Here is a 16,056-nt window from a genome sequence, read left to right as displayed (position 1 = left end):
TGAGGCTATTTCCTTGAGGTGAATTGCTTTTCCACAATACTCAGCAGATTTTCAATTTCTCAGTCTTGCAGTTCTCATTCCTTTGTTCTTTTGAATCCCTTACATTTTGCAGGCAAGTTAAAAGGTTGTGAAAACTTTGATTTTAATGTCTTTTCATCCTCATTCTGCACTGAGAAGAGGGAATAATGTCCCCTGGCATCTCTCTCTGCAGACCTGAAAGGAAGCATTTAAGCTCAAGACAACCCCTCTAAACACAGGTTAATGAATGTGACAGCAGCCATGCTGAGAAGTAGTACGCACACTGCATGGGCTGGGGGCATTCTGTTAATGGGCGAGGGTCTGGGCTAACCTCAGTAGTTGCCTTTGCACCCTGCCGTGGCAGCACGGTTGAATTAAAAGCGCCGCTATTCCCTATTTACATCCCCTGTGGGTATATGACACTCAAAATAGGGACAGCACTTGAAAAATCTCTCTGAGTAACTCACCATGGACAATAAGCTTGCATGTGTCATGCTATCCAACACATGAACTTGAGCAGTCTAGGTGAGAGCTGACAACAAACTTAATGTGTTCAGAGCAGTGGTGGAAAGAGAGAGATGCTTGCTTTCCTTGTCAAAAAGTGGTAGCTGTTGTTCAAATTAAGCCCCTCTGCAGACTCCCTGTTCTGGGGTACACCAGTGAATGGAGTAGTTCCTGGTTTAATTTAGAGAACCCTGGAAGTATCATGATGCAAATTCTCCATATATGCTACAAATATACCAGCCCCCAGCTTCGCCCCTGACATGCTTCCCAGCTTGTGGTTTGCAATGAGAGAGCTGAATCTCTTTTCCTTACACCTTTCCTTAATTATTTCCTGACTCTGCCTGCAAGTGGCAACTGATACTTAGACAATGGATAAAAAAAATATATTGAAACAAACTTGTTAACTAACTATTTATGGCTATTTGTATTTTTTTTTTTTCTTTTCTTCAGCTCTGCAATTTATTCTCAAAGATTAACATCTTTCTGGAAGGATAATTGCTAAACATCTATCAAAACCAAGCCCAAATCAGTAACAACAAATCCAATAGTAATGTACACTTACTATTTGCCTGAGATCTGTAACTTTTGTCATTATTTTGAAACCTGCAGAAAATTATTAAAAGCAAACCATAATCTTTCAGACACTGAAAACAAAGAAGTATGAGAGACATAAGGAAGCAGTCTCATGCTACAAGCTGATGTTGTTATTCAGAGTACTATGAAAGAAGGAAAAGGAAACGTGTAGCCCGTCTGGACAGTCTGTACATATTTTTCTGGTGCACACATACAGTGCAAGTAATATGAACACTGGTCTTTCTAACAAGACACACCAGAATGTGTTTCAACAATGCAAATTTGAAGTGGTGAGTTCTGGCTTGACAGCTATATGGGGTACTTTTTTTTTTCATATACATGGATGGTAAGGAGACATACTTCTAAGGCAACAATACATCTTGAGTGCGCATTTTTCCTAGTTTGAATGACCTTTGGTAATCTCACGGAGCTAGTTGGTATTCTAAAAATGAAGGGGACTTGGTACTGGCAGAGTTAAGCTCTTTATGATGAAGCATTTTCTGATGGGATCAGGGAAAAGCAGTGACAAGGACTTGATGTGCTGATGAAAATAAGCCTTTCTCAGTGCAGCTGTAATATATAGCATTCCTCAGGGCTCACTACTGGCACCAGTGGTGCTTAACATCTTTGGCAGTGACATAGACAGTGGGATTGAGTGCACCCTCAGCAAGTTTGCTGAAGACACCAAACTATGTGAAGTGGTTGACATGCTGAAAGGTCCAGAGGGACCCTGATAGGCTTTAAAGGTGGGCCCATGCCAACCTCATGAAGTTCACCAAGGCCAAGTGCAAGGTCCTGCACCTGCGTTGGGGCAATTCCAAGCACAAATACCAGCTGGGCAGAGAATGGATTGATAACAGCCTTGAGAAGAAGGACCTGGGGGTGCTGGTAAATGAAAAGCTCAACATAAGTCAGCAATGTGCACTTGCAGCCCAGAAATCCAACCACATCCTGGGCTGCACCAAAACATGCATGGCCAGCAGGTCAAGGGAGGTGATCATGCCCCTCTACTCTGCACTCGTGAGATCGCATCTGGAGTACTGTGTCCAGTTCTAGAGCCCTCAACACAGGAAGGACATGGAGCTCTTGGAGTGAGTCCAGAGGAGGCCGCATAGATGATCTAATCGCTGGAGCACCTCTTCTATGAAGACAGGATGAAGGAGTTGGGGCTGTTCAGCCTGTAAAAGGGAAGGCTCTGAGGAGACCTCATAGCAGCCCCTCATAGTGGCCAGGAAAGCTGGGGAGGGGCTTTTTACCAGGGTGTGTAGTGATAGGATGAAAGGTAGTTATTTAAACTAGAAGAGGGGAGATTTTGGTTAGATGTTAGATTTATTCTTAGGGTGGTGAGACACTGGCACAGGTTGCCCAGGGAGATTGTGGTTGCCCCCTCCCCAGAGGTGTCCAAGGCCAAGTAGGATGGGCCCTTGTGCAACCTGATCTAGTGGGAGGTGTCTCTGGCCTTGCAGGCGGTTTGGAACTAGATGATCTTCTAGGTCCCTTCCAACAGAAACCATTCTATGATTCTATGATGATTCTATGTTATAGAATATATATTGATGTAATAAATATGCATTTATTATACATATATACATTTGCTGTGAGAAAGTAGTTTTCTTATAGCACTTTTGCTTCTATGTAGCACTTTTATCCGTTTATGCACAAGTCTACAAATAGGCTTTTATTTTGGATTATGCATTCTGCTACACTAAATTATAAAAGATTGCTCCTATTGCTTCCTTTTCACTAGGTAAAACCTTTCTTAAATATAATAAATACTAAACTTTTTCCTAACTCTCTTCTGAGTTTTAGTTTTGTCATACTCTAGCTGTTAAATGTAACTTAAAGATCAATGATGTAATACTGGGAGAGAAATACACCATAACCCACGATGATAACAGTACTATAAGGAAGATAAATAAACCCCAAGAAATCTGTAGAGAATTCATTAATTTCTCCTTATGTCAACCTGCTGGATCCATGTGTGGAAGGATTTTTAGAGCAGACATGGAAGAATGAGTGTTATGGGCTTTGTAATGATTCAGCATAGCAGCACCAAAGCTCAATTTTAATTTCAATTATTCAGTAAGAAAAAGGGATCTTTTTTCCCCCTCAAAATTTTAATTATTAAAAAAATGCATTGTATTTAAGTTAGTAGGTTATCTACTACAGCATCTTGACTGATCCATGACATATGATAGTAAGCTGGAAATGTCCTTTTCACTGAGTCACACAAAAATAGCATATTTTAAGTCTAAAATAGATTCTTTGGACTAAAATGAAACTTATTTGAATTACTTCATTATGCAAAAGGAAAGTACTAAACTCAGTGTTCTCTTTCTCATTCAGACACTGTTCCTACTGATATGATTAGAGATTCAACCCAAATGAGGAGTGAAAAGACTCTAAGGGCAAGATGTGCATGTCATGTAGACTTAAAAAGTACACTCTTCAAATAAGAGTGGCTCTGTATGTCGGGATAAACTTGTTTATAGTTCAAGTTTTGTAAAAGACTGAGGAAACCTCCTAACTTCCTCATTTCTTCTATCAGAAAACTGGAAATAAGGCAACTAACCACCTTTCTGTTGTGTGTTTTGTTTTAAAATTAGAATTTAAGTGTATTAAGAGTGGCATTTTTTTCTGCTGCATTGCTTTTATAATACTGGAGTAAGACAAGTCTCTTTAAGGATCTTCAACCACCATAATATAAAAACAACAGGACTATTTTGCTTAACTTGGCCAGTTCTCTATATGGTTCTGAGGAAAGCCCTTGAGATTCCCAAGAGCTGACTGACTTGGATGGACTGGTAAATGTAATAAAACCCCTCAGCTATGACTTCAAGATCAATACAGGCCAGGCTAGGGCTGGAGCATTAACAGAGGCACAGCTCTGCTCAGCATGCCTGACTTGCCACGGGGCCCAGGGAGGCAACATGCCCTGGGCAATGGCAATAATTTCCACCCCACTCCACCTCCCATGACTATGGCAATTTTCTATATCCGTCTGATGCTAGAAGGGTATATTTTGACAACTCAGTTCTGATTCTAATTTAACTAGACATAGTGCATATAGGCATAAAGCCACTTGGATGCTAGAGTTCGACAGGCCTTTTACTATTGGTTGACTTCCCCTCCCTGCATAATTCTTTTTGGCCTTTGTTTCTTGCTTAATGATGATTCATTTTACATGCTTATGGTAGTATTTATATTTCCCCCTCTTGGTTAATTTCACAGCATTCACCTCTAATGAGCCAGTCAGTATAGTACTCTTTGATTTTCAAAAGGCTTTCAAAAAGCTTTCTCACCAAATGCTTCTAAAGAAACTGAACACATTGGATAAGAGAGGGAAAGCCCTTTCAGGAATTAGTAACTGGGGAAAGCTGAGGGGAAGGGAGGGAAAAGCAGTAGGTAGGAAAAGTTGATTTTTTTGAGTGTTACTAAGAAGATTTAGTGACATAAGTGGTCTGCCTCAAGCAGGGTCACATTCAGTTCAACACAGTTGATGGATTAAGGGTTAATGAGCGTGAAAAGCTTACAGATATTTCTGTGGACTATGAAGAATTAAAGCAAGTCTTCAAAAAGCAGCCTGACTAGGCAATAAAATGGAAGATGAAATTCAATATCAGTAAGCATAAAGCAATAAAGTTACATGTCCATTTGAGATGGATAAAACCAGAAGTACTTCAGCAGTGCATCATGCCATTGATCAGTCATTTAGTGACAATATTAGGGGCTAGGACGTTTGGAGGAAAAGTTTCAAATTTGTCTATCACAGATACACTTCAGAATGATTTTTGTTCTCAGTGATGAACCTGCAATTGTAATCCTGCTGATATGACTGTGGCTGCATTAATGTAAGACTACCCAAATTTGCTTCCTTTGCTGTTTTTTTAAATTTGCATAATTTCCTGTCTGATAATCAGACTAAGTATTAACCTATGCTTTATCATAAACTTTTTTTAAATTAAAAATAATAAAAATAAAAAATTAGCACACAAGTTTTTTATTTCCTGTTTAAATTAAAAGGACATTAAGAGAAAACATCTTTTAAAGAAATTAGGAATAAATGGCATGATTCCAGTTGGCTGGAACTCCTGGGAAACTAAATTATTTCTTCAGGTCTTTCTGTAAAAGAATGTTTCGAAGCCCGTTTAACAGGTGGCGACAAGCTGAGAACAGAAGTAGGTAGCCTTATAACAGGTGGAACGAACTAATGAAGCGATAATGATGTCCCAAAATCTGCAAACAATTTGATGTCCTTTCTTCCCTTCTTTCTTCTTGCAATGTTTCCAGAACTACATGTACAGTCAGTAAAGACCAGTTACCTGAAATGGATGTATACACTACACTTTAACGAGATGCACCACATCTTTGTGACTAGCCATTTCTGTCAGCCACCTTTTGCACTGCATCTTAGAAGAGGTAATTTGTGACTCATAATTGATGATGCAGAGTCCCATCCTGATTGTCTCTATATATTGACAACCCTATTATACAAGGACTGGTGGTGTTAGCATACAAAACCCCATGCTAATACAATTCCCCTTAATGGCTATACGTTAATAGCGAATGGCAATAAATTCCAGTTGGATCAATTTCTTCATACTCATTGTAATTCCTTCCGACCTGAACTGATAATTGAATCTTCTTCCTCTCCCCAGTCTGCTAATGGACAAATATACAGAGAAGAATGGTTTAGAGTAATGTAGACAAGAAAAGCATTTTTTATGCAGAATGAAGGCTATATTTCTTAACCACTTGAAGTTAGAGACTGTTTCTAAGACAGACCAGAGAATAGTCTGGAAATGAACTAGAGGTGAGGAAAAAGAGGGTCCAGAAAAGCTTCAGGTAACATACAACCAATATAAATAAACTATTCTTGTATTTAAGTTTGGGAGATTAATTCTTCTGAGTCGCAGCATAGCTTTAAGAATGATATGAAAAAGAAACACCAACTCTGCCCTTCAGAGGCGACTGAAGTAATGATTCTTAGAAGTCTGGTCTCATGCCATTTATAAGTCTCTTCACAATTACATTAATGAAAATGTATAGGATGGAGTGTGTTATATGGGGGACAGTTTTAATTCTGAGTTTATCAAAAGCATCATAGTATTGTTTCAAACTAGATTACACTATGATCTTTGCAATTAGTGTTTTCTTATGGACTTTTCAGCATCTGTAGTGTTCTAAGGATGAAACTTTAAAATGTTTTCAATAATAGCATTTAATGAAATTTCTTTATAATTTATTTTTAAAGAATGCACAGTATAGGAATTTTTATTGTTACCATGTCAAAACTGCTATCGAGTGCAATGGAAAACCAGTGTCTGTATTGATTTTCTACTGCAAACATTAATTGTATGAGGAATTGCTAAGTTAGGGATGTAAAGGAAAAATAACTGGAAGATTTATATATATTGGAAGTGATCTATGTCCAAATAGGGCTTACGTCTTTGCCAATCAGATCCTCTTGGTTTTCCACAATCCCCCAGGGAGCTATACCAATGGTGCAGATCTTCCCTCGAGATTTTGAGGCATGATCTTTCAGTGCATCTCCAACATGACGAATGACTCCTGGGAAAGAAAGAGCAAAAAATCAGAAATTAATAATTATGTGCTTTTTGTTCACTATGGTAAGGTTTTAATATAGAGTGCTTATTTTAGGAACATCTGTGCATATACTTACAATTATGTAAAGCTATTAATATATTCCTACTGATTATTACCACAGTAATAGCATAAGTCCATTTTATCTGATCTAAAAAATACTAAATGAAGCAGCAATTAAATAATCACACAGCTCTAGAAATAAGAAAGTAAGTGTTGACAGCTAACTGTAACTTGTTTATCTGCACTTGTGTTCACAAACATATGTGCATGCAAGCCTTTGTATCCTCCCCAAGCACAGAAAGAAGCAAAGGAAAACAAACAACCCTTCCCGCCTCCCTCACAAGCCCCCAAAAAACTATACCTTACGTATAAATGTTTCCTTTTGTCTGAATAAAGGATGGAAATGTGAAAACATCATTACACTACTTTGTGGTGAGCTATTCTACTACTCTATCTAAACAAACTCAGTCATCTGAGATAACTTCAAGCAGAGTATCAGAAACCACCCTGGGAGTCAGGGAGAAAACAGAAGTGAGCACAGAGATAATGACTTCTCCCCAGCTCTCTTCCAAGTCCTTTCCAATAATGTTCCTCTGATGCTTTTGGGCAGCTTTGTCAGTGTTTCAGTGGTATCTCTCTGCAGAGGACAAGTACAATTTCTCCTTCCTCTTAATAAAATATATTTTTTTTTAACCTGTGTATCTCCCTGTGTAACTATTTTTTTGTGATGTGGCTGCACAGAAGCAGACCTCTGAATTTGCTTTGGTGTTGTCTCTTACTCAGTTTCTGTGTTTGCTTCTCATTCAGATCACGTTTTCAAGATGACTAGATTGGAAAGACAACAGCCATAGTTTTTTCTACAGCATAAATGAACAATGTAAGGCAAAACATTGCAGCCTAACAAATCCTCTAAGTCCTGGAGTCTAATTTCCTTCCTGTGGTAGAAAAGGAAAACCAAAACCCTGTACATTCAATCAGCTATTAATTAGGCTGTGATCCAGCAACCCAAAGGATTCAAAGCAGAAAATCTGTCCAGACTGCAAAAACTTTTGTTGTTTAGAATAATAACTTTTGGCATGACATGAATATTCAGAACAACTTATTTAAGTCAATTAGCAGTCACGGTTATAGCCAGATATGCACCTTCTCTGTCCCAGTACTGATTCCCAGTCCAACAACATTATTTCAGGATTTTTTAATTATTTCAGTGTCTCCTTAAGGGAAATCTGATTTAAAAATTCATCATCAACAGAAAAGACTGTACTTATTAATGCTCAGTTTGTACACTTTCACATAAAGATAGAACACTTAAACTTCACCTCCACAGTTGGAAAATCTAGACCTGAAGAAACCAACTACTTTGCTCCAGAGGTCAAAACCAGCAATGAGATGTAACTGATAAGGCAGTACTGCTTCTGGAGTCATATGTAGTTAAAAAAACACGTAGCAACTTGAATTTCATAGGATTTTCTAGGTACTTCCATTACAGGAAATAAATAAAAAATAATCCTTTCCAACAGTAATTTTGTGGACTTGCCTTTTTCATTTGTACTGTTTTGGCGCTTGCAACTATGATTATTTGAAAAAAGGTATGAAGCAGTTGGGCATTTCCCAAATGCAGATGTTGTAGTCAGTCCTTTTTCAAAAAGCTTCTGTAGTCTGTTTGCTACAGTTCCTGTGATAACACACTGCAATGAGTGAACAAGATCTTCAGTTTTCTAATGTTTTTTTTTTAAATCTGTCTTTGCTATCATCACTACAAGAGTAGTGGCAACTAACATAACTATAATCACCTCAGAGCATGGGTCAACATTTAACTCAATTTTCTTCCTTGTTCTACAGGCATGTGGAGGATATTACAGACATGTGAGTCTGGCTATCTATCTAGCACTCCATAAGCTATGCCTCTTCTTTGCTATATTTGCATTGCTCCTGTGATAAAACTGTATATTGTTTATTTATTGATGTGCTCTGGAAACTAAAAAGTCCAAGTGTCCTATTACCGTTCAGACTAAAATGGATGGGAGTTGATCCATGGCGCACTAAAATTAATGCATGATAGAGTGATTACAATGTTCTCAATAGACGGTAAAAGGATACACTCTGTGGGTTTACTAAAATAATAAATTATAGCTTTGTTACTGCAGCAAATGAGAATGACATAAGAATTTACAAGTTCTATATCAAAACTTTTTGCCTTTATCTCTAGCAGAACTCTTTGACTTTCCCCTGACTCCCACGTCATTTCTCCCTCCTTAAGGGCGGGTAGCTGGGAAGACACTCCAGAACATTTATTATCTGGGGAACTACGATTTGCAGCTTATTCCCAATATATACATGCTGTCTACCAGCAAAGCTGGGCCAGCTGCTATCTTGAGTCATTAGAACACCCATTCGGTATGTTACAGATGTACTTAACTTCAAACAGAGATGGATTGCTGCAGGGGTAATACAAAAAACACTAAGTCAAGCCATCTACAAGAAAGGAAGAAGTGATACTAATTCACAATGAAGTTTTCCACCACATCCACTGAACAGAACCCTTTTTCCTTTCATTCTTCAGATCATCTTAGAAGATAAAATAAAGATGTTTTCTGGATGAAAATGTTTTTCATTTTATGTAATCAGAGTTTGACTTTGGTTTCAGCTTAGTAGGCACTCCCTGTAGCTTACGGTTGATCTTATAAAGTACTCACTTAAAATACGCTAAAATAATTGCCTCACTAGGAGGTTTTATTTTCAGCTCCCCAGTGCACTGTTCATACTTTAGCAAACCCTTTATTCCCTGTTAGCTGCCATTTTCTTGTTCGCACATAGTACAGACAACACTGGTAAAACAAAACGTGGAATGGTTTCTTAATTTCATCTGACCTAATATTTTTTTTCTGAGATTAAATCTCCTAGATACCACTGTGCTTTTATTTCAATCTTGCTGTTACCTGTGTTTACTCCTCCAGTGAATATCCATGCTCCAGTTGTCATAGCAGCCTTAATGAGGCCTTTTCCAAAGACTTGCTTGAGTTTTGGCTGAAGTTCAAAATTCTGAAGGCCCCCATGCACAGAGATGAGAAGTTTAGGGAGCTCAAGCTGCCACTCTTTGGTCATCAGATGCAGAAGAAGGTCAGGCTTTGTGTCGAAAGACACACGTACATACTGCAGAAATTAGGGCAGTGATAAAGAAAACACAATTGGTTATACTCACTGGTGTATAATATCTATGATGTACGCTCGATAGATCAACGAAAAAAGGCAACCTTTATGACAAAATCACTAATAGCTAACTTGATGGTTTTTCAACTTAGGGAACTAGGAAACCAGGACTAGGGAACACTTAGAATTCACAAGCTTCATTTAGGAAATAAAAGCAATTGTTTCAATATGCTTAGCAATGCTTGAAAGATGTATAGTTTTAATTAATTAATGCAAATACTGGAGCAAAAATCTAAGTGGTCTGCCAAAGATGACCTAGGTAGTCAGAGTCACAGCTGTGCATACACTTGTTTCTACCCTCTGCTGGAGGGTAGGAAGAAGCTGCAGGAGGACCTGGACAGGCTGGGTCAATGGGCCCAGGCCAGTGTAATGAAATTCAATAAGACCAAGTGCAGGGTCCTGCACTTTGGCCACAACAACCCCAGGCAGCTCTACAGAATGGGGGAAGAGTGGCTGGAGAGCAGCCCAGCAGAGGGACCTGGGAGTACTAGTTGACAGCAGGCTGAACATCAGCCAGCAGTGTGCCCAGGTGGCCCAGAAGACCAATGGCATCCTGGCTTGTATCAGGAATAGTGTGGCCAGCAGGAGCAGGGCTGTGATTCTCCCTCTGTACTCAGCACTGCTGAGGCCTCACCTCGAGTACTGTGTGCAGTTCTGGGCCCCTCACTTCAAGGAGATTGAGGTGCTGGAGCAGGTCCAGAGGAGAGTAACGAGGCTGGTGAAAGGACTAGAGGGAAAGTCTCACAGGGATAGGCTGAGGGAGCTGGGGTTGTTTAGCCTGGAGGAGACTCAGGGGGGACCTTATCACTCTCTTCAGCTACCTGAAGGGAGTTTGTAGTTAGGTGGGGGCTGGGCTCTTTTTCCAGGCAACTAGCGACAAGACAAGAGGGCATGGCCTCAGGCTGCTCCAGGGGAGGTTTAGGTTTGATTTTGGGAAGTACTTCCTCACAGAGAGGGTGATTAGACATTGGAATGGTTTGCCCGGGGAAGTGTTGGAGGCACCCTCCCTGATGTGTTCAAGGAAAGGATGGATGTGGCACTTAGTGCCATGGTCAGGCCAATGTGGTGGTGTTGGTCATAGGCTGGACTTGATGATCCTAGAGGTCTTTTCCAGTCTTGGTAATTACGTGATTTTTATTTTCAAGGTAACAAAATTTTGAAAGGAAGGAAATAACAGGAATAAGCTGGGTTGTTCAAGCACACAAAAGTTTAAATTGAGCAAGACTACTAAACAGTTACCTTTCAGAGGAATGGATGCTAGCTTATGGCTCACACACTGATTTTTATTGATTAATGAATTTGCCTAACAAGGCACAGGATCCTGAAAGGGCTTTGAAACATATTTCCACTTCAAGGCTCTTCTGTGCTACATCTGCAGCATTTTGCCCCAAGGCCCATTTGTGTGTGCTCAAATGTAACAACTGCCTTCAAAATTTCTGCAGCACTGCCATGTCGCACACACACCTGACTCTCCTGACAAGCCCTTCTCTCTGGGCTCTTCTGCAGATAAGGTATGAAGGGTTTCACAAAGCCTGTGATAAGCCAGGTGATACTTTTTTACTATGGGTGTATAGCAGAAAGGGGCCATAAGAGGATAATTTTTTTTCTATAGCTGGTAAGACCTGGAAGAAGCCTATTAATTGAATAAAATAGCTCATAGAAAGCCACTTATCTGTCAAACATCTGGTTGAACCAATACATATAGAGTTACTTCAGCAGTCTTTCACTTGGTGGATTTTCAGCACAGCCTGTGTAACACAGGCACCTTTGCTTTCATGCCTAGGAATGAAAGATTTGCCTAGTTCCAGAGGAATGCCTAGTTCCAGCTTGCTTATAATAACACGCCAGGTAGTATAGCATCCACAGGTATTATGTAGTAATTTTGTCCCTTTTTAACATGTCTCGTCAGTTTTGGCAAAAAATTCTTTCTCAGTAAGTTGTATGACAGCAAAATAGACTCCCTTCTAGTTGAGTAAGAGTGAGGGACTTGACTTTTTTCAGAATTAATTTATAATAGTCAGGTTTCTTTGTAAGAATGGTTTATTGCAGAGCGAACAACCATTCCTAACATTTTTGGAGGCCAGTAGTCACAGTGCAGTAAGCGGGGGCACAGCCAAACTGAAATATGAGCAAGGGAATGCACACTAATTGCAGCGCGTAGGTAACATTATCTACAGCAGTCAGGAAAATTCATAACAGCTAATAGTCAAAGAACATACAATATTAATGTCTAGCAAGAGCATAATGTATCCTTGAGCTTATATATACGTGAATGGCATCCTCAGTAGCAACCCATTCAATTTTCTGCCTGGGAGTTGAGAAAATCTTAATTTCCATTGAGATTTGAGGGCTATCAAAGTTTTAATACACCAGAGGGCTTGTAATGAGACTGATCCTTTTTCCCCTTTGCTGTGTCTTCAGGGAAAGCAAAGACTGCAAAGAGCAACATCATGTTAACGCTGTAGAGATTAATACATAGACAACATCCTTCAGGGATTCTACACACAACATCTGCTGGTGAAACTATGGAGTTTAGATCCTGGGAACACTGGTACCTTTTTCTTTTTTTTGGTGAAGACAGACAGGGAGATGTAAGAAAATAATTAAAGTTAATTCATATTAGTAATGGCCATATAAATTTGCTGAAAACAGGCCACTGCATCATCTAGGATGATACTAAAATGAAGGCACAAATGGCATCAGATGCATAGGCTTTGATTTTTATCATTGTCTGGATAATTTTTGTTCTTACAGAGGAATTCTCAGTTTGGTATGCTTGGGATTACTCTTTTGTCATTACTTAACATGTTAACTAGCAAGTACAAGATAATTTTTTTGTCATCACTTTCAAGGTACACATTAAATTATGAATAAACACTTTCAGGGCAATTTTTTCCTTTTTTTTTTTTTTTTTCCCCCCCCCCAATCTTTTAGCAGAATACTTTGCATTTCTGTTTTTTGTTTGGAATTTTATTGAGTATTTCTCCTGTTCCTGAATTAATTTGCTATAGCCTCCAGAGGAATATTTAAAATTTACATGAGAACGTAAGATAAACCACTGCCCTGCTACCTTGAAACTCCATGTCTATTGTATCTGCCAGCTGTAGAAATCATCAGTTCAAGTGCCTAATTGTTTACTCCCTTCTTTATGATAGGATGCAAGAGGTCAGTTGTTATGGGTCAGCAGAGCAGGGCAAGATAGGAAGCAAAAGTACACTTTTGAACTACAAAACCTGAGGATGACCTGATTGAGAAATGATAAAGCATCAGGTTCAAGTTGTCATTCCCATCTGATCCCAGAACTAGCACAGAAGTACTCTGCAAGGGTGCCATTTGATGCCAATACTTATTTCACTTTTTTATCAAGTGGTTTCCTAAAACAGTAACTGTGCCCCAGGGTGCTGAGCCATCTCATATAAAATACAGCATTATCCAGAAGGGCTGGACCAGATGATCCTTGAGGTCCCTTCCAACCTGGTATTCTATGATTCTATGATCAGTCAAACAGTCCGATGCTTGCAAATTGGAGTCCAATGCCCTGTGGCAAAAGTTGAAATTCCTGAGTGGTAAAACTCCTATTCTCTTACTCTAGCATTGCGGTCTCATTAGAGTACACAGTGAATTATTGCAGCTGAGAGTCTCAGTGAATAAAATAGAAAGATTCAGAATTTTGCTGTATTTCTTCATATAAAAACTCTTCAGAGAACACTTTGTGATCTGCAATCCAATGTTACGCCTTTGTTTCTCTTTCATGAGTACAGGTACTAGGTGGTTATTTCACCTGCCTTAAATGAGATTCCATCACTGCAGACACTTCTTCAAGCTAAAGACCAATTCCATCAAAGCGCAGGTTTCACACAGAAAACAGACCTGATGAAATTCTCACTGAATTCAACATAAAAACTGTTACTTGGACTGAAACAAGACTGTTTCTGTAGAAATTAATATCCTTTTCAACATCTTAAGGCCTCATCCAAGTTCCACTAAACAGTCAGTGGAAGGACCCTCATTGATTTAAATGGGCATCAGAAAGCTAGTTCTCTGTCGTATTCCCACTTTCTCTCCATGTAAGATATCATGTTTTAAATTCTGCAAATGTTCTTGAAGCATTCATTTGCTATAAGACAATTGTTTGCTACCTTTTCCGTGGTTTATGCAAGTTACAGAATTATCTCCCTTTTTCTCTTTTTCTCTCAAAAGCGCTGATGGCTTTTAAGATTCTTTTTGCACAATTTTAATAAAGCTCAATATATTTTAAAGGCAGAAATGCACATTTTATGTGGCTGGTTTCCAAATATCTGTAATAAACTATAACTTTTTGAGGAAATTAATATTAAAAAGTCTAAGAAACTTTATGTACACTGGAATTCTTCTGATGTTCTTTCATGTTTCCATGGACTATAAGAAAGATTAATCTTATAGCGCTGAAGTAAACTATATTTCTTCTACAGCTGCAAACATATGCAAGCTTTTTATTGTGCATGTTAAATATATTATTGGAATTCATTCAATTAGGAGGAAGACATTTAACTCACTAAAGCTTTTTAAGCAGCCATTTTCCATCTAAACTTAAAAAACATGATCAAAGAAATTTCAGTTCTGTAAGGAGCAGTTCTCTATAAATTGAATGGCATGTCAATTAATAAAAGAATATTAGGGTGGGTTATTTTTTTAATTGTTAGTTTAGTTTAATATATGCAGAAAGGCAGATATTAAATTTCATATTTTTTTTTTACTTTGGTAAAAAATTCAGTGCAAAATGCATCACAGCAGGATTGTCTGGAGTGGTCTGCTAATGACCAGAATCTATTTTGAAATTGTTCAGAACATTGCTCATAATCAGGATGGAATTCCTCACATTAGCTTGATAACTGCTCATAGAATTAGGGTAATATATTGCCAGTATATAGGTAGATGAACTCATCCATGTTGCTTCTTAAAGTACTAAGAGCCAACTAATTAAGTTGATTACATTTTATTTGTTTTTCTATACTTTTAAAATCCACAGATTTATTGCAAAAGTTGTTATTAAAATATGCATTTCCATGTGCCTCTCAGATCTTTTTAAAACTGTCAAAATTGAAAATCTGCTCTAGAAACAACGTAAATGTGAACAGCAAAATTGTTAAATGTGTTTCTTAAACAGCAATGGGATGAGCCACTTGTAAGGAACACATAAAATTGATAGAGATCTAAAAACACAGTGCTATTTCAGGATAACATGTGGTTACATGAAGACTGAAATAAAAGCTTCTTTAGAAATTGATCTCATTCACCAGTTTTATCTAATCTTGGCTACATGTTTCTGCCTAATTTACTGAACCTTCAGCTATGCACATTATTGATTTAAGTAGCTAATGCAGCCCCCCTGAAGATACTTTAACAATTATATGGTATTAGCAAAATTCATGCTGCTTGAGAATTTTTGTTCTATGTGGCTGTGGAAATGAAATTTCTGGCACAGTCAGTTGTACTGGCAATATGTCAACCTACATAATTTTTCTGTTTTGTTCCAAATGCACATGTTCTATTATAATTTTAGTGGTATTTTCATTTTCACAGCTAAAAATGCCACTGTTAATTCTCTGGTGACAATTGATCTAATGTTTTGTCACTGTATTTGTGCCTTGCAAACATATCTATGAGGTATACATATATTTACTATTAATTTTGTGTACATATTATTAAAATCTAATTCTATTACTTCCAATAGAGGAAATACTTATCTGCCAGTCTTACACACCCTAATCTGTCCCATTAATTAACTAAAATTTTCCCAATTGTAAATCTGAGGTTACAGTTTTCATTAGTAAATCCCATCTCATTCCTTGTAGCCTGATTCAGAAAAAAATACCAGTTTTACTGTTAGCATAGACTGAGATAATACGAGTTAGTTCTTTGTCTCCCTTGCTTTGTATTTTTCATGTGTGGGCATCCACTTCAGGAAATAAAGTAAGGAACAAGTGGTGAATTCGTCCCCTCAGGCTTTCCTTGATCCTGGTCAGCTTACTGTCTTACTGCTTTCTAGGGTTATTCTATTAGCCAATAGGCACACTAGTAACCTACCATGATGGTCAGCAAAACTCAGCTTGTACACTATAGTGATATTGGATATCCAGTAGCTAGAAAATAACTAAGTAGCAA

The 16,056-nt window shown here is 38.2% G+C and overlaps 1 protein-coding gene across 1 annotated transcript in view; it reads right to left on the bottom strand.

Annotated features, from left to right (window-relative positions):
* Window positions 1-16,056, bottom strand: part of TRPM3 (transient receptor potential cation channel subfamily M member 3) — a 278,305-nt gene that overhangs the window by 122,938 nt on the left and 139,311 nt on the right. Inside the window, exons 5-6 of the mRNA XM_051643557.1 lie at window positions 9,642-9,855; window positions 6,542-6,666 (exon numbers count right to left, since the gene is read on the bottom strand). Coding sequence (XP_051499517.1) covers window positions 6,542-6,666; window positions 9,642-9,855 — 339 coding nt within the window. The remainder of the gene's footprint in view (window positions 1-6,541; window positions 6,667-9,641; window positions 9,856-16,056) is intronic.

The sequence above is a fragment of the Apus apus genome, chromosome Z (genome assembly GCF_020740795.1).
Source record: "Apus apus isolate bApuApu2 chromosome Z, bApuApu2.pri.cur, whole genome shotgun sequence".
Lineage (NCBI taxonomy): Eukaryota > Metazoa > Chordata > Aves > Apodiformes > Apodidae > Apus > Apus apus.
This window is presented reverse-complemented; position numbering and strand designations above follow the sequence as displayed.